The following is an 18,822-nucleotide window of genomic DNA, read 5'->3' on the forward strand; positions in this document are numbered from 1 at the left end:
CAAAAAAAAGTGTGAATGACAATATAGTTAGTGTGTGAATAAAATGACCAAGGGTAATCATTTTTTTTCTGTTTAGATGCCACAGTCAGTTCTGGACACTTCATTAGGAACACTTACGGGTGGTCCAATGCAAGAGGTTTGACAATGTGCATGTCATTGTGGTTGGAGGTGCACTGAGAGTTATGCAATCAAATTGGAGCATTGTCATTTCGGCCTAATCAATGTCAAGTAGTGACCGCAGCATCTGGACATTTGATTTGTCTCCCTCTAGTGGACATATAAGGCTCTACACCATTCAGCGCATCTACTGATGCTCACTAACACACTACCATGATGTCTATTAGTTGTTGGTATGTGTGCGCGTCTGCTTGTTTCTCGTCTCTAGGTGGGCAAACAGTGAAAACACACACACTCGTGCACACGCACACAAACGCTTTGGGGGACCACGCATGGTGAGTGAGATGATAACGCTATGCTAGCTGGACACTGACACTATGCTAACAGACGCACCTGTATTCTAGCAACGCTCATTTACATTCGTGTTTACAGCACACTATTAAAAAATAGAGCCTATAATTGCCATCTGTACAATTTCATACATTATTAGTACCTTGTCAATGTACAATCTTCAATCAAGCCAACAAATATACACTTTGAAGGCCTATTACAGGTAAAATGTACTTTCTTTACCCTGAACAAACATTCGTGTGACATTCAAAGAGTTGCTTTACACTCTCTGTTGTGCATCTGCGGACGTAAAGAAGCTTGTTATCATGTGTTCATGCTAGGCCATATGCTTTGTTTCATATACAGTTAGCTACTAGCAAAGAGTGAGTCGGCTCTGAGTTATTAATTTATAACATGTTGCCCTAAATCTATTAGCAAATGTGTGAATTGGAAGTAATACACCATCATGGTCCTCTGTACTGTACATGTACTTTGTGCTTTAGGACTCTTTCGCACCAGCAGTTCCTTTTAACCTGTTCTTATATTTTCAGTTCCTATCAAGAATGCAGTGTTGTTGGAAATGGGGGAAACAGAAGAATTTTACAAACTGATTTGTTACTTGAACTACTGGTGTGAAAGCACCCTAATTAGAGTGTGTGTATGTTTATATGTAAGCGTCCTCACTCCATCATTGTTGTTTCTGAAAAGCCTGACAAAAGTTAACAAGCAAGACGGATGCAAGTAGAAATTGTATGTGGACACCTGGTTAGCCATCATTATGACAGTCTGAAGCTCCGTGCTAAATAGATACGGTACTGCAATCAGCAAAGCTGCGAGGTCATTCTTTGCACTGCCTTACTGTAGCGGTTAGGCTTCGAACACACAGTACACAAACCTTTGCACCATAATTGTGTTATGTTCATGCTTTTCCAACATGTATGACTCAGGTTGGCTTTTTTTCCCCAAAAGTAAGATGGATTTTTTTCTTTACTTTGTTTGCATGGGCACATTGCGAGCTAGGATGTCACCAGATTGTCAGCTAAAGGTGCAGGTTTCACACGGTCCATACGATAGCCTCAAATGGGCCCAGGAAATAATTTAAGTCTGTTTCCTAATGCCTTCTAATGAATCTTTTGTGGATACTTGAGTGGGGTCAAGCTTGCTCAGATGAGGCACTTCAGTATTTCACCCTGCGGGACAGTGTGAGACTCGCATGTGTAAGTTTTGAACTTGACAAAATATAAACTTTGTACAGCACCAGGCATTCCATCCCACCCAAACTGGGGTTTAAAAAAAAAATACAATAAAAGAAGAGATGAAATAATTGGAAAACATAAGTTAGGTGACACTGGTGTTAGTTGGGCTTTGTCTTATTGCTTGTGGGTTTAACTTATTGTGGTACTTTTTTTGAATGTCTTTCTTTTGGTCTTAAACCAGGACATCTGAGACCATTCCCAGGACAACAACAACAAATACGATCCACTGACTTCTACACCAACTTCACTCAAAGAGCCCACGGCATGACCCATCAGGTAAGAACAATGAGAGTCCGGGAATGCATCCTGATGGAATACCATAGAAATAATCTGACCTCAACTCAGTTTATCAAAGCAAGCCAAATTAGGATGCAGGGCAGATTGTCCTGTTAATTAACCATGATGGTAGCTAAACCCACAAGTGATAGACTCAGAGGAGCTAGAAATCAATAATCAAGAAAATCAACTTAAAGACATGTAACATATGTAAGTCCTTCCCAAAGTCACTGTCCCATTGGTCCCATGTGTTGGTAATTATCTTAGCCGCTCCTGAACTCTTCGTCAATTTCTGGTAGGATATTCTTTTCCCGTCTCAGCGTCTCGGTTAAGGGCCGGGCGCTGCTGGGCGAATCCAGGTGTTTGGGCTCATTGGTGCGGTAGGTGCCCTTCTGCTGGTACGCATACACGTAGATGCTATACAAACCGGCCAGCAGAAGGAGCAGCGCCAGAATGACAATGACTGCAGGATAAAAATAGCAGTTATAGAGAGAGATAAGAGCCACTTCATAGGCAGATGCTCAAACAGTACGCACTTTTGCCCTATCAGCACTTTTGATCGGTCACTGTAATTTTAATGGTATTAGTGTCATATGCTCGGCCACCTCTAGTTTAAAATATACTTTATTATAATAAATCAATACTACTGTTGCTTTGCTTTTTCCTGCTCATTGTAGCAATAATTGTATGCCAGGTTTGGGATGTCCTTTCATAGGATGTTTGCTCTATGTAATCTTTGACGATGACGTCTCGCATTAGTATAATACCTCTCAATCTGAGCGTTGCTGACGTATTAATCTGTATTGTCTAGCAATGACTGGCAGTAAAATGATGAGCCCTACACTATGCCCAGACTATACTGAGCTGATCCGGTCAAAGTCTCAGACGTGGATCGAGTGGGGGAGTCGGTACAGTCTGTCCCCGCATCTGTAATACAATAATGGAGGGCACTAGGCTTCTCAAGTGAAACATGCTGACACTGAGATTCAATAATAGGAGCTATGTTGCAAAAAATTACCATTTTGAAGCTATTTTAAAGTGGTGGATTGGGGAAAAACTGTTACTTAATATCAGGTTCATTCACAAAAATGTCATAAATGTGTCTTAAATTGAAGGAGATATAATTTTTTAATGGATTTTTAAGATCACATACAGGTGATTAGGAACTAAAATTGTGGACTCACCTATGATCCAGAATAGGCCAAGGTCATCATGAATGTATATATAATCTGAAAGTCAGATATAAACAATCAGAAATAAAGTAGTGTAGGTACAGTTAACTTCTATATTTAGATGTGAACTGACATACCTATGGTGGTAAACCAGGGATCCACCTCCCATGGGACGTAACCAAAGACAGGAGGGAAAGCGCCGCAGTTTGACTCTGAGACATCACCTTGCGTCGTCACCGGCGGATCCGTTTCATTCGGCCGGAAAAGAGCCTTTAGAGGGGCATAGACATTGTATCTCACGCCCGAGATGCAGCCAATGAAGCCTGGAGCATTGTGCCTCTGGATTTCGTAGTCGATGTCGCCGACCTCTGGAAGACGCAGGACATATTCAAAATACAGTACTTTACAATAACAGATATTTTTCCAGCAGGGAAGTGAGATGTGTACCCATCACTCTGCCCAAGAACATGGACTTTGGAGAGTCAAATCTTGCATCCTCCACTAAAGTTATCTTTTCAACAATGGGTTCCATAAAATCCACCTGTAGAAACAAGAGAGAGCATTTTATACATTTTATCTCCAGGTGAGATGACGCAGATAATGTAAATTTTGTTCTCGCAACTGGAGATCTGGTTTTCGTTCATCGTGAAAATCGAATCGTAATCACGCTGATAAGCCGAAGAAGAGGCTCTTGACAAGTAAGAAAAGGGGTATCTTTTCTAACCTTTCAGGGTCTTGGGAAAGATAAGCATAAATACTGTCGATCCAAAGTTGCACTGTTTTGTTTGGGTGTTTGTAGGGTGGGAGGAACCGGAGCGGTGACCTGCGTTTTGATGGTCCTGTTGTGTCTGGTGATGTTGATGTAATGGGGGTATCCATCAGCAAGGTTACGGCGAGTCAGTTCGTACTTGTGCGTGATGAGTCCCAGTTTATACCTCAGATCCACGCTACCTGTGTGAAAAAAAAGTCAACATTGACGGCCGAGTGATGAAAGGTCATGCCACATGCGATCCCTACCGTCGTTCTTCAGCACGACGGCAATGTAGTCATGGACGAAGGAGCTGATGTAGAGCAGCACAGCCGGTTTGTAGATGGTGCTGAAGCTGAACTCTATGTCGTCCGCCGTGTCGTTATAGCCCAGGCTGAAATTGTCGTAATGCGGGTCAATCCAGTTGGCCCAAGCTGCTTCCTCAGATATCGGTTTCTTCCGCACGGTGTACTTCAGCCAAGAGCCAAGCTCAAAGTGGGCACCGATATCTTAAACAAGACCAATGGAAGAAGCCAATCATCTTAATGCCGTTCTCGGTTGACCCAAGTACTCACCTTTGTGGCAGTAGAACCCATCAAATGCAGTGTTGTTGCAGTCACAGGTGTAGGAAGCGTAGGCCTCAATACATTGGCCACTGTTACGGCAAGGTATGGAGGCATTGAGACACTGGCCGGTACAGTTCCTCCTGATTCCTTTTTCTTCATCAACTTTCCCTTCCAAATCCAGAGGAACGCCATTCAACCTCAACCCTCGAAGACAACCCAAGAAGGGTTTTTGGGTGCGGTTACGTGAACCTAATATAAGACAGTGGTTATGCGACTTGCTTCTGGGACCTTTAATGTATCGGTCAGTTTTGAGTCACCTACCTACAACAAGAGGATTTGTAAAGTTCATAGTGACAAAAGTCTGACTGGGGAAACGTTTGACAGTCCAAGGCTGGTAGTCGACCTTGAGTCGAGCCAATTTTACATTAATCTCAGCCTGGACAAAATGCCACTCGTTATCGTTGAGTGGCACGGGGGAGCGTAGTGTCACATTCTGGATGCCATCTCCCACCATGAAGACAAATACAAGATTGTGGGTCGCTGGAAAGAAGGAAGAAAAGGCTCAGAAAAGAGGTCAATCAAATGAGGAGTAAAGGTCACTGTTGGCTTGGGTGAACTTACTGTTGAGCTCTAGTCGGATAAAGTTTTTGAGGTGATCGTCGGAGTTCTCCAAGAAGACTGAGTCGTATCTGTATGTTTTGAAGTGGAATGAAATGTCAGCGCTGGAGCCTGGCTTGAAGGTGGGGAAGGTTATGTTTGCAGGTTTGGTGAAGGATATTGTGTTCCAGATGTTTCCTGAAAACAGTGTGGCACGGTTGTGAGATAAAGCAACTCAAATACAAGCAAAAACTAAACCTAAAGTGTTGAGCTCACTGTCGCCATGGCAGCGCAGAGGTCCTACTTTGAACTGTACTTCTGAGCCTGTCCTGTTGGTGTCTCCCACCACCACCCTCCTGACTGGAAGATGGTCTCTAAAGTCCAAGTAGCCTTTATCGGAGTGCCTGGAGGTTGATAACAATGACCATCCTGATACCTTCATGTCAGTGATACCGACCGTGTAAACATTATGTCCCTTGTCTCACCATTGTCTGTAGTCTGCATCACAGTTGCATTGATACCTGGGGTCAGCACAGGTCTGGTTGATGGCGCAGCCACACGTTTGGACCTCTCTGAATGTTCCTCCCCAGTAATAGTGACTTTCATTATTACGACCAATCCAGTAACCAAAAGGTCTTCCGCCTGAACCAGAGAGCGTGTCAGCATCCTAATCCTAGCTTTTCATTCCTACGGTTCTGAAGGCAGACTCACCGGGCGTGTTGAGAAACCGGGATTTGTAGCATGAATAGTCGACCCACTGCTCACAGTACAAGGAGGTATTGGCCAGGGCGGTGACTTCATCCCAAGATGCGTTCCAGTAGTTGACGTTGCCGATGTAGGGATTGTCAATCGAACTCCCTGTTACCTTGGTACCATCCACGCGGTCATTCAAGATCACAGTCCAAGCTTTATATGCTGGAGCGGTTCAGAACAAGGAACAGCAAGATCATAGTGATGATTTGACAAGTCACAAATGTGATACAAATCATTAGTTGTACTTACACTTAATTTTACAGTATACTTCAAATGGCTTTAGCGGTCCACTCAAATCTGGATCAATGGTGTAGTTTCCGGACCAGTACTTTCCGCTGAGTCTGTAGGCCTCGCATGACTCTTTATACACAGCTGTGAGAGTTTACATAATTCAATAGCTTTGTTTTAAGAAACGGCATCAAACTAAGAGGGTTCAATACTTACACATGTGACACACTTCTCCTTTATAGCCGGTGTTTTCACATAAACAAATGAAGTCATCCCACGACTGGATGCATCTGCCTTCATGCTCACACGGATTGGGATTACATCTGGAAAACACAATGCAATGACTTCGCATCGGTGGCAAGAAGAGTTTAAAGGGATGCTACCCACCTGTCAGTGATGCCACATGTTCCCAACAAGAGTTCAGCATAGCGCCCCCACTGCCGCTGCAAGATAATATCGATGTCGAGTTGTTCGTTGTCTATGAAGATATGCTGCATGCAACCGTGAAAGCGATTTAGTTTGGTTTCACATTTCCTGATGGTGTTGTTGGTTTTTGGGCAACCTGGACAGAAGAACATGGATACGCGAATAGGTAGAAGATGGTTTTGTTTATGAGTCTTAGGGATCAGTTCACCTCCAAAGAAGTAGCGGTCCCCAGTACGTATTGTGAAGGGGTTGGTGATCTTCAACGGGGAACCCTCCTCCTCATCGATTGTGAGGGTGAGGAGGTTATCTCTGGCCGCCAAATCAACCGAATGCCAGTAGCCATCATTAAGCCTGTACCCTAGACACAGTAGAAAAGCCTGTCAGATCGAAGATTCACACCACTAAGTTTGTCCATTAATTACCTGCGGCAAACTGCAGTTTCTTCTTGCCGGGCTGAAAGATAGTGACGTTGATCTGCCCCTCGCTAAGTCCGAGCTCCAGGGCGCCGAGGTCGTCAGCAAATCGCGTGAACATGAGCAGGCCCGTGTAGTCCCACGAGCGGAACTTGAACTTAACAAACATGCGTGGCCTTCTGAAAAAACCCGGCACCTGTAGGTAGTTGTTAGGCCCGGCGAAGGTCATCGGTTTGAGAAGAATGTCCCGGCAAGCAAAATGCATCTTTTTCTGTAAAGACAAAAAAAGTAATTTAATCTACTGTCCTACTATTCTTCAGCGAATCAAAACTTTAGACGGCATACCTTTCTTGGGATGACTACGTCCTCTTCTTCCTGCTTAGCCTTATATATGATGTTGATGCCATTGATGAAGACGTTCTCCAGGCAACCACGGAAATTTGGGGTGGTCGGTAGGTGAGGCATTTTCGGCTCGATGACACCACCAACATACAACTAAATTACAGACCCAAAGAACCAAAACAGTTTATTCCAGATCTTAAGACTCGCCAAAGATGCTGGCCTACCTTATTGTCCAGATCCAGGTGGCTGAACTCCCCATTACAAATGGCCGTCACCGTCTGGCTATCAACAGTGAAATTCACCTGACGGCCTGAGCGCTTAATGGTGACGTAGTGCCAATGTAGGTTGTCGAGAAGGCTGCCAGCTACCAGAGTGGTCCGACCGTCTGTTTTGTGTATAACGCTACTTCCTGAAACAATGAAAGGAACAGAAAATGAGCCTGACGACTTTTGTAACCTTGACAGATCAGGCTGTACCCAGGCTGATGTGTAGATAGAGTCGACCTCTCTTGAGCTCAAGGGTGAAGAGGTCTCCTTGAACTCCATCACTGTGTAATAGGACACCATCCTGCTCCAGGGTTTTGAAGTTTATGGCAATGTGGTCATTCAACGTACGGGACCACTTCCCGGGGTACATGTAGACCACTGAGTCATCCCCGTTGTACTGTAGCACATAGGAATCTGACACCATGGGGCGCATTTGATGGACATTAAAGTTACTTTATGTGCGGAATCCTACCAATTTCCCCTAAGAATAAATAATATGGTGAGTACGCTGAATTGATCTGTTACCATAATGGCATCCAAACAGCTCCAGCCTCACACCAATCTTCCCTCCGTTCTCTGTGTTCCACGCAAGGGGAAGCAGACGAATGTGTTTGGCTGTAAAGGCGTAATGGAAGACATTCCTCTTCACCTGATAATAATTCCAATTCCCAGGCAAAGTCTGTGAACAGATAAGGGCGGGGGTGTTATTGAGTCATAGCCTAATGCCCCACCTCTTCCTGTGGCACCTACTGAGTTGCCTCCTATCATGATATATGGCGTCCATGAGTCTGGCCTGTCCCCGTAGAGAAGGGTGTACTTGGTGACCCAATCGTACGAGTTGAAGGTGCCCTGGGTGGCGATGGCCCTTAGGCGGTACTTCCTGCCCAGGTCCACCTGCAGCCATGGCTGCCGATCCCTGAGGGAAGGTGACCAGCCACTGCTGCCTACAAGGAATAAGAAGGTGTGTTGTTGTTGTGATGTTAAGATGTTTATGAGTGTCATACCGTTAGAAACTTACCATACAACTTGGCGAAACTGGCAGAGTAGAGAAAGTTATACCTGGAGGAGGCCAGGAAGGAAGAGGCGTAGAGGCCAGACACGAGTGGGTCAACACATTCTTCTACGGGCAAATAAGTTATGATAGGGGAAAAAAAGGAGGAGGAGTTTATGTGATGCACATTTTCTTCCTTGAACATTATAAATGAGAAAATGAATGGAAATCACTTTGGGGTCATCTTACAAGAGCAGACATTTTGGATTTTAATTAAACAGTACATGCTCTGGCAATTAAATTAAAATTTAATTTGTGAACTAAAAAGTGTAATACATAACCACATAGTGCTAGCACGTTTTTTTTTATTAGATTTTTGAGAAAATCCCACAATTTATTATTGCTGAATGAATGTCAAAATTTGTTTCACATTGTGTCAAGGTGAGTTGCTGTTTCAGCTATACAAAATGCCATCCTTCTTCCTCGTCTCGTTTGTGTCACCGGGCTGGATAAATGTCCTACACCTTGATAAGCCAGAACGTAAATTTGAAAGAGGAGGACCCTCGCTTTGTTCCGTGTCTTTCCCTCACAAGGACAACCTCAGGTGGACCAGTCACGGCTGACAAGGTTAATGTGACCTTCCTGCCGTGCCTGCATTCTCTGACAGAGCTCATATTAGTGCTCGACCCGAGTCAGAACCAGAACATTCCACAAGAGGAACACTGCATTGCATCTAATTGAAGGCGCATCGATTAGCTTTAATATCTCCAGAGGGGAGACAACTATTTCCATAAAAGCCCCGCATCCTGCCGTAGGGTGTTGTCAAGTTGCAAAACTGCAACCTGCGTGGATCCTTCAAGCCACCCTCCCTCTCTCTTGCACTTATTACAAATTCATCAGTAAATGTCTGTGGCGTGGAGACAGCGTGGCCACATTTAGAGCGCCAGTTCTATTTGTGCTGACTCATCAGTCTTCTGTAGGAGTGTAGGACGGCCCCACCGAACTGACACATCTCTCCTGCAGCAACGCTATGCAGAGAGCAGGAGGAGGAGGAGGTTGGGCGGCACCTCCTCGCTAGTGTCACCCAGCCGTGAGACTGCTGTCACTATCGCTACTGTTGACAGCCTCACTATAGCACGAAAGCTAGCCTTTCTATTTACATAGCCACTTTTGCTAAGTCACTATAGAGACCATTTTAGTCTTAGTTTCTAGGGAATCTAGCTTCCATTTTTTTGGCCTAAAAAAAAAAAAACTTGCGAAGTAAGGGGAAGGGCTTTCAAACGTCCTGTCTCCACTTTGCACATATTGCATAGTTGGCCCATTTTGCACTGCGAGGCCTCCACTTAGTGTCCGATCAACTTCCACTCAATGCAACGATATCGATTCATAGACGAGATGGTTCATTCACAGTAAGCAGTATCCAACAGCATACTTCAAACAAGCACGGCGATGTAGTCAAAACAACATAGCGCGCACTGCAGGATTATTTTGATATTGCAAACTATTAAGTGACGTCACTAGTGCCCATCCCTAGTTTTCCCACCTTAATCAGTGCAAAACTACTGAGTCATGCATGACAGGCATGCAGCAGAGTTAAACTTCCCTGATTGTTGGATTATGTAGGCAAATGCACTCAACATAATTGTAATTTAATGACAACATATTTAAGCAAAATTCAACATCTGACTGCGGGGATCCTTGACCCCTCCCCCCCATGAGGTAAAGTACGCGGAGGCGATTTGACTGACAGGTTCTGCCTCCCCCCAAAAAGTGCTGCAGTGGGCTGGTCCCGGTCAGGCTTTCGTGCCTCAGTTTCCATTTTAAATCTCACTTGAGGGTTATCGCACGCTTAATTTTGGCAATGTGTTCGACGTATGCAGCCGCATCATCGAGCCCTGCAGCGTTGTCCCCCTGTGGTGCAAGTTGAGGCTGCACCGGGCTCAAACTTGCGTGCAAGCTGAAAGCACTGCAATGCAGACAGTCCCGTCCGTGCTCACCTTAATTCTGCGGGACTGACGCTGTTCCCTCCCCGCGATCTGCGTGCACGCTAACAGCACGAAACAACCGCCCACCCAAAATTGCATTCACTAAAAGAAAATATTTGAATGGTCGATTTTAAGAAAGCGTGCCAATGTGCCCTTGAAGGATTCCTTTACAGACGCATTGTCCTTCCTTCCTTTAAGTTGTTTTATGCGCGCAACTTTTTGCACAAAAGACACGACAAATGCGGATAAAACGAAACCAAAAAAAAAAAAAAAAGACAACAAATTTACTACATGACGAGACTTACGTGACGAGCAGCGTCGCGCAGCCAAACACAAGAAGAATAAAGTCAATATTTTGCAAGTCATCCTTCACTTTAAGGCGCCTGTTCCCCGCATCGAAAATGTTAATTTGACGTTAGTATGTCCCCTTGGCGTGCTCTTCTCATCGCAACCTTTCTTTTTTTCCCCCCGTCCACACTGGTCCAACTTTAACTCCTCCAACTCCTCTTCTTCCCGGGCAGCCTCTACCGGTGCGGGCACGCGCATAAGAGGCTGGTGCTGATGCTGCGACCGACCGAGAGCGCGCACCTCCTTCTTTTCTTCAAATGGTTGAATGTTAAGATGCTAATGCACGTTTTGTTAAAGCACGGCGAGTGTTTGCAGTCAAGTGAAAAGGGGGGAAAAAAGTTTCCAAAAAAAAGAAGAAACTATCATTAATAAAAAAATATATATATATATTTTAAAATCCTTTTTAAAAATAATCCATTAGGCCTCTTATATCACCAGGCACAAAAGATGCTTCCCGCCGCGCTCGTCTGACATTACATATCCCGGTTTGGCACAGCTCCGTCTTTTAATCCAGTCAGATCGCATCGAGTTACGCGTGTGCGTCGAGGAAGTGGTCCCAAAATTAGGCCTGGGCAACCTTGGCGATTGGCCGCCCGTAACCTTCCCACAGAGGTACACTGCCCGGCCGCCAACGTTCCAGAACAGGTTAAGATAATAATGATGATGATGCCAGCTGCTATGCTTGATTTTAGACGAGTGAGGCAGGAACGTGAGAGGGAGGGTGAGATTTAGTCTGAGGGGGATTTACAGTGATTCAAAACACAGTGGCCACAAAATAGGGGGGGGGAAAAAAACAGCTTTGGGATTAAGAAGTGGGTTTATGGGACGTCAGTGTGTCAGTGAGATTGAATGCCAGTGTTTGCGGATTTGCTTGTGATTTCAATCAAATCAGATTGTTTGTAAGCTCCCATAACATCACCCCACCCTGACCTGGACTCCCCCGCCCCCCACTGCCCACAGCATTCCCACAATGATATACCAGTACAGACCAGTATCTGCAAAGACAATGCATGTAATAGCTGCATGAAAATATGACAAAACAATCATTTCAAAAGCCATCCTGTACATGTAGAATCAGGCCCACCCACCATCTGTTCCTCTTTTAACTCTCGACCTGTACAAGCCACAGATTTCAGTCTATATGATCTGTCTGCGCCGTGTGCTGTTAAATCTCTCATCGAAAATGATTTATGATAGAACATATAAATGAGAAACAGTTCTCATTTAAAGTCAGTGGCCATTTTTATGTTGGTACCATTCACATATCACCTTTGACATAGCGAATTGTCAAAATAATAATACATTTTTGATTGTATGCTCCTCCTACATTAGATGGCAAAAGTGATTTCATGTTGCCCATATTTCTAGAATACAGGTTTCTGATAAAGATTAATTTTCTAAGAAGGCAGACTTCCCGTTAAATGTGTTGATTTATTCATACGTGGTCCCACGTGTCTTTTTTTTTTTTTTAATAACTAGAGAAATTTAGTTTTTGGCTCAAATGTGTGTTGCAACAAAAGACCACAAGGTAGCAGTCTTGTCTTTCCTTACTTGCTTGGTACCACTTGGATCACACTGGTGTTGCAAATATCAAAACATACAACTTGGTAACAGTTCATTCATTCATCTAATTAAATAAACGAGCATCTGTAAAACATGGCAGGCGGTCATGTGTCCTCCCAAGCGCCCGCTTATTTTGCACACAAACACAAATGGAGCTTGTTTCTCACCAGATAGCGCTTCAGTCTGCCCCCATCCCAGTCGTGTGCGTTTTCCATAGGGGTGTGCACTGACACACACATGGATGCACCTACGCGTACAACCCGAGGGCAACCCCTACGGGTCACAGCTCGTGCCCAGATGTTTCCATGCGATAGTTCTGCTGATCTGTTATCATGGCTGAGCGCTACTTGTCATGAAGATGGATGAAGGAACCTTTAGCTGTCGTGCGTGTGTGTGGGATCAACTCAAAACACAAGCAGATAACGCTGACAGAGGCCTGTTGGGAAACTGAGGAATTCAGCAGGGTTCTCGCCGGGATGAGTGTTTATGTTGGCTGGCTCCCATGAGAACATGCTGTCACGGCTTCCTGGCGGTGGCCGTAAACGGGACGGCGGTGTCCGCTCACTGCCGAGGTGCAGATCAGCTGTTTGACCGCTCGCATTTTGGATGTGACGCAGCTTTGGAATTTTGTTGCTAGTTAAACCTGGTCTGATAGTATCGTGCCGGCCTTCTGCTCCAATTCTTGATGACTTCATGGTGGACCATCCCATTGGCCTCTTTGTGGCGTGAATTGTTGAAAGTAGCGACCACTCCATCACTTGGATGTCATCAGCCATTCATTTTGCTTCTGCTTATCTTCCCTCCACACCTGCATTGACGTTTAAATGCCAACAACAGCTGCGGCCCGACGGATACGTGTGGTGATGAGACACTTTTGTTCCCATTGTGCACGACTCGTAACACACGCAAAAGGTAAATCCACGACCACACAGACGCACGTATGCGCAAGCCGCCACGGTTATTTAGTCTGCCTCCTAGTTTGTTTGCCAACTGTCTTTGCGCCTTTGTGGCTCCGCCTTGGACTTGAAATGCTGACTGCGGCAAATGATCGACAACATGACAGTTGCACCTGCAAGGGGTGTGCAGAAGGGGGGGAAAGAAAATGAAATGAGATGGTTGAAACCATTTTCGCATTGATGTCACACTGGAAATTGTGTTCCAAACTAAACAAAAGGCTGACTTTTTGGAATATGAATCTTCATTGCCACACAGGAAGTGTGTGTTTAAACCACCCTTGTGTGTTTAAGGGTGTGTTTGAGTGTGTATCTGTGGCTGAGTGCAGTTGGGGGTGGGAAACAAAATACAGGCCTTCTCTTTGCAGGGTGCACTGTCCGCATCCGCCAATGTGTTGCTTTTGGAGGTCACGGCACCTAGCAACAGCCTGGATCTCGTCCTAGGGGGGGAAACATGAGACAACACATACACACAGATTACAGTCACCCAGAAAGAAGTTGGAAATGCAATTTCACTTAGCCACACAGTATTTTTGCTCTGGTTCTGAGTACTTAGTAGTATCCAGCATAATTTGTGTTTTTGCGAGCATATCTAAAGCAACATCAACTTAATTATTTTTATTTATTTTCTTATTTTGCTGCACTGGATGCAGAATTCCTCGTGCGTCCCCACCGCGCTCTCGTGCAAAAGTACACCACTAATCCAGGCCAGGTTCACATTTTGGCATCGTGTCATCAGTTCTTCATTCTGCCTCGCTTTTACTGGAGTCAGCAGGCTAAAAATAGCTCAAATGGCTGGCTGCCCCTCTGCCCGGCGGCACAGCCTAACTGTCAATAAGTTATCTTCGGCACTCGCCGCAATCATTAGCGCCACACACGTTAGCTGTTTATAATTACTGCACGTCAAGCATGAAAGCGATTAGATGGGTTTGTTGTGATGTTGGTTAGCTAAACTGCGGTAAAAGCGAGTTTGACTTTGTGGTGGAATGGCAAAATATTAGGTTCAAACGCACTAGCTAACAGGGAGACACCTGCTAGCTAACACTAACAGGAAGACGCCTGCTAGCTAACGTACAAAACTATCCATGTTTTGGAATTAGCTGAAAATATAACCCAACATCTTTGTGATTTGTAGTTTTGACATCGTCGTGTGCTGCGTCTCCAGGCCAGTTTGTCGTCTCAGTCTTGCTCTGGCATTTTATCTGCTGCTTTTTATCCCCCTTTGTCTCTTCTCATATCTTTGTATCCCTGATCCCGGCACAACGGTCATAAGCTTTCCAGGTTGATGACAGTTGGAGATAACGACAAAGTGTGCTATTATGTCTTCTCGTTTTGATGTCGCCACGGAATGTCACGTTTTTTACAATTCCAGGAACGGGTGAATTATGGAGCCGAGTCTTTTGTAGAGAGTCATTATGTAACGCCGGCGGTTTTAACAGTGGAGGCGCCTCCAATAACACAGTTGGCCCATTGGAGGGCTTGCGGCGGGGATGTAGATGTGAGTCACAACTTGGAAACTGGTGGGTCAACTCCTTGATGACCTTAAACACGCCTTGATAGAAAGTTAACGACTTGTGGCTTGACACCATGACTCAGTATTCTCGATAAGTGGACAATTAAAATGTTTAGGGATCTTTCCCGGCAATTCAAGTCACTGTGGGAATCCATTTTAGAAATGGAGGAAGCCATGTGGGGTTTAACTTCAGGTAGAACTGCTCCACTCTTCTGTGAAGAATTTCCACTTGATTTTGGTAAGTCACAGATGTTGGACCTAATCCTATAATTGTTTGGTAGACTTCTTTCAGACCAGTTTTGGAGAAACATTTATGCCCATCCGAAGCTTGCAATTCCGCTGTCCCCATGTAAAAAAAAAACAAATACAAAAAACTGGAGAGATTCTCTGAGTGCGTGCAGTGAGAGGCAGATGGTTCTCATTTCTTTGTCATTGATATAATTATCTCCCTTCATCATCATCATTCCATCCAAATTTTTTGCACCTCCGGAGAACCGACTGTCACACACGATTCGCACGCATAGCTGGATGCACAGTTGGGACACGGTTGTCGGGGGGGGGGGGGGGGGGTGTCAAGCGTCCCCCGCGGCAGGCCTATCCTGTTACCAGCACCCAGTGGGGCTCAAACAGCAGCCCTCTTGTTCGCTGAGACACGGCCAGCGACTCTTGGCCCCGCCCCTCGTTGGACCTGGACGGACCACGCTGGTCGTAGCACAGCAGGATGAGGGTTAAGTTCAATGCTGGACTGTGTGGAGAGGATATCCCGTCTGAGTCATGTGTGTTGGGGAAGGGTCACAAGGGGGTCAGTTCCTGTCCTAAATCCCGAGTGAGGAGCTTGTCAGATAAGCTTAGAGAAAAGGTTCACAAGCCTGCAAGTGATAATTAATTCTTCTTAATTCTCTTCTTCAATTAATCCTAATTTCTTTATGTGCCAGCCAACCGCACTTGGAAGCTACACTTTTTGCAAATGGAACCTCAAAAGATGGAGGCCCAAAGAAACCCCAACGTGTACCCTCCAAAAATGTGAGCCGGCTTTGCTTTGGCAGGCTGGATTTCACATCCCATTCTGTTGACAATCAATCTGGCTCACCAACATAAGGTTCTGGCTGCGACACGGCCTTGCGGAGAAACAGGATCCCACCGGATCAGAGTCGAAAGGGAACGGGGTCGGAGCCAGACCGAGAGGCGCGCATTGGAGAGCGCCTCTGGCTCCAATCAGCTCCGCACATGATCCTTCGAGTAAAAATGTTGAGACGCGCCTCATTATTGATTGAAAACAATCAGAAGTTGCAGTAAAACCAAAACAATATTTGTAAATGATCCTAATTAAGACAACTTGACTGTCGTAAACTTAGCGTTGACCACAAAGAATCTAAAGTTGTCAAAGCTATCGCTTAGTGCGGGAGATTCCCGTTAAATAGCCAGGAGGCGGGAAAGAATGGATTCAAATCCCCTCAGAACGCTCTCTGAAATTTAATACAAAGTCTACCCGGCAGTGTGTAAAGTGCCCATTTTCCATTTTCACTTCCTGAGCACTTTCAGGCCAACCTCATTTCATTTCTTTTGTGTATATATGTATGACGAGCGTTATGCTAATATGTGATATTTTGGCAAATCCTGACATCGATTATACCTCAAGAGGCCTGAATTTCCCCCTAAAGTATCATTCTTTTGTGCAGCAGTATCTACTATGCCTCTCCAGTGGAAACTTCCGCACTTTCCATTTCAACAAATGCGAGCAGGAGATGCCGACAGGAAGTTGGGGGAGTCTTAGATTTTGCAAGCATAATAGCAGCCGTACAAAGGCTTGTCTCCCTCAGCGTTTGGGAATGTGTACGCACGCCTCGCAGCACCGCACGTCGTGTCGAGGCCTCCTTCAGGAAGTACTGTACTTGAAATTCACAGTGGGTGCCTGACCGAATCATCTGGCCCGCTTCTGAGGGTATCAGGTTCTATCTGGCGTGCATGTAAACGTATTCTTCTCCTGGAAGAGCTGATCCTTGAAGACACCGCGGCAGCGGCGTGGGACATTTGCTCATTTGTTTCTCCTTTGATATTTGAGGACTTTTTACACTTTGATTTCAGCTCAACTGAAACCACCAAAAACCATGGAGGGATTTCCCCCCCCCCCTTTTTTTTTTTTTTTTTTTTTAAACCAAGGGGGTCTCTCCACTAAAAATAAAACATATGTTCCAAGCATGTCTGTGGAAGCAACGGAGGGCCTCCAGTGTATTGTTTTGGGATATGGGGGAGGATCTGGTCCAAAGACAATTCTGCCTGCAGTAACTGGGATAGGGTTGGGGGAAGGGGCTTTATCTGCTTTACTTTGAAGAAGGCAGTTGAAGAAATTTTGAATATTGCTGCTGCATGCATAAGAAAAACAGACTGGTTCTCATTGACGTGTCGATGTGGGGCATAGCTTGAAAGAATGGTCACAGTCAGAAGGTGCATCCATTAGTTGTGGGTTGCAGTCCTAGTGAGGAAGGAGTTAAAGCCAGCTGAGTGTGTGAGTTTCTGGGGAGTTTGCGTGGAGCTGAGACGGGGGAAATGAAGGGATATTAAGGGGGGAAATAAGCATGAGCACCCAGGGGCTGGATTTAACACAGTTCTCCGGCCTTCAACTGCACCCTCTTCGTCAATTGTGCAGTTAAGTAGAAGAGCGCGACTAAAAAGAAGCAGGATGGACGTCTTTAAAAGGGTCGAAAGCCATTTGCATGCCAGACTTGTTCAGTTACTAGGATGTGCTAAAGTCAACAAAGCAGAGCTAACTATGCAAATTTCCCATTCATAATCATTTCAAATGGTACACACTGCCGTCTATGCTTATGTTTGGTTTATAGTAACTGTGTCATGTTGACCACGTGTTGTACAGCAGACATATCCTTGTCTAATGTAATTGAGAGTGCTTTGTTTAGTTTTACCTTTACTATATTTACACAAAAAAACTGTAGAGGTCATCATATTTTACTTTAATATAATATGCACATGTGCATGGCACATTGCAAACTAAATTCCACGTCATGGTGATGTTCAGGATTGGTACTGCGCCGTCACTTTAGGACACGTGATCTTCTGGCAGCGTTAGATGGACACGCCTTATGTTGATGACGCTTCGGGGAGTGTAGGCTCTCGACCAATCATATTGTAGCTGGGCGTGGTTTCTGGCTCCCATTAGTTTGCTTCAGCCACTGCACGCTTCAGAGCAACGGCGTGTGCCTGAAGCTCCCGTGTCACTTATTAACTTTATTTACTAGATTCCGCCAACTTTGAGGACATTTTAAACAGCAGGAAACTTTGTATTTGAACCCCGAATTCCTCGTATGGAGTTAGCTTTGCGTTTTGTTGGCTTTTGCTTCAAGACGAGTGAACTTCTTGGTGGACTTCTTGAGTCGCCTCTAACAGTTTAGTGGGCAGCTTCCATTCGAAGGAGATTTTGTGTCCAAACCTAAGTGGAGAGTCGCATGCTTCACTTCATCATTGTCGTCGGGTCTCTATGGAGAGTTTGCCTCCGCGGAGGCGCGCACGCTGCACCCGCTCAACACCGAGGCCGCCCCGCCGCCACCACCACTCGTGAATTCCTCGACCTGGATACGACGAGGCGACACACTTAACCTCATTTGAATGCCTTTGCAAGGTGTTTGCTGGTTGCTGTGCTGCCGCCAGGGCTTCAGTTTGCTTGGGAGGGACTATGGGGAGAAAGAGGAGGAAGAGTCTTTCGAGTTGCGCAACAAGGACGACTTGACTCCCAATGGACAGGTAAGAAGTGTCCACCTGCATCCCCCAAAACATCTTTTGCCACTCCATGTGTTGCTATCTCATGCATATCAACTCCTTTTGCACACTGATGCATTTGCATTGCACAAAACACACTTTAAGGATTCACTTTGTGCTTTTAATTAATTGCAAATTGCAATTTTGATCGCTTCAGTTTGGACCGCAGGGTTTTTTTTTTCTTCTAAGTGACCCACATTGTGAAGCA

The 18,822-nt window shown here is 45.2% G+C and overlaps 2 protein-coding genes across 7 annotated transcripts in view; one reads left to right on the forward strand and one right to left on the reverse strand.

Annotated features, from left to right (window-relative positions):
* Positions 1-315: 315 nt before the first annotated feature.
* The window catches only part of plekhh3 (pleckstrin homology, MyTH4 and FERM domain containing H3), a 39,881-nt gene continuing 21,374 nt past the window's right edge, over positions 316-18,822 (forward strand). Inside the window, exons 1-3 of one of the 6 annotated variants that reach the window (XM_085933285.1) lie at positions 370-385; positions 608-670; positions 1,885-1,979. In XM_085933285.1, the coding sequence (XP_085789411.1) occupies positions 1,968-1,979 (12 nt within the window). In that variant the 5' untranslated portion in view covers positions 370-385; positions 608-670; positions 1,885-1,967. Of the gene's footprint in view, positions 453-486; positions 671-1,454; positions 1,665-1,884; positions 1,980-17,990; positions 18,600-18,822 lie in introns of those variants that run through there. The other 5 variants (XM_085933284.1, XM_085933286.1, XM_085933282.1 and 2 more) reach the window with 5 other exon arrangements.
* cntnap1 (contactin associated protein 1) lies at positions 2,243-10,832 on the reverse strand. Its single transcript, XM_085933280.1, has 24 exons — positions 10,772-10,832; positions 8,509-8,610; positions 8,241-8,434; positions 8,016-8,169; positions 7,701-7,904; positions 7,449-7,633; positions 7,228-7,377; positions 6,892-7,153; positions 6,678-6,827; positions 6,431-6,605; positions 6,260-6,366; positions 6,065-6,187; positions 5,774-5,977; positions 5,548-5,704; positions 5,339-5,466; positions 5,087-5,260; positions 4,787-5,005; positions 4,475-4,714; positions 4,169-4,408; positions 3,975-4,102; positions 3,599-3,692; positions 3,289-3,519; positions 3,164-3,208; positions 2,243-2,442 (listed from the first exon to the last, which is right to left on the reverse strand). Exons 1-24 carry the CDS (start codon positions 10,830-10,832, stop codon positions 2,243-2,245), a joined length of 3,927 nt encoding a protein of 1,308 aa, XP_085789406.1.

Source organism: Syngnathus leptorhynchus, chromosome 16 (assembly GCF_054491065.1).
Source record: "Syngnathus leptorhynchus isolate UIUO chromosome 16, UIUO_Slep, whole genome shotgun sequence".
Taxonomy (NCBI): Eukaryota; Metazoa; Chordata; class Actinopteri; order Syngnathiformes; family Syngnathidae; genus Syngnathus; species Syngnathus leptorhynchus.

Bases quoted from the DNA above. Each gene is read 5' to 3' on its own strand.
- cntnap1 (XM_085933280.1), bottom strand. From the start codon at position 10,832: ATGACTTGCAAAATATTGACTTTATTCTTCTTGTGTTTGGCTGCGCGA. The intron at 7,378-7,448 runs GTAGGCCAGCAT...TCTGTAATTTAG, and splicing joins ACCTGGATCTGGACAATAAG to TTGTATGTTGGTGGTGTCAT. The intron at 2,443-3,163 runs GTGAGTCCACAA...TTTATCCTGCAG, and splicing joins TGGCCTATTCTGGATCATAG to TCATTGTCATTCTGGCGCTG.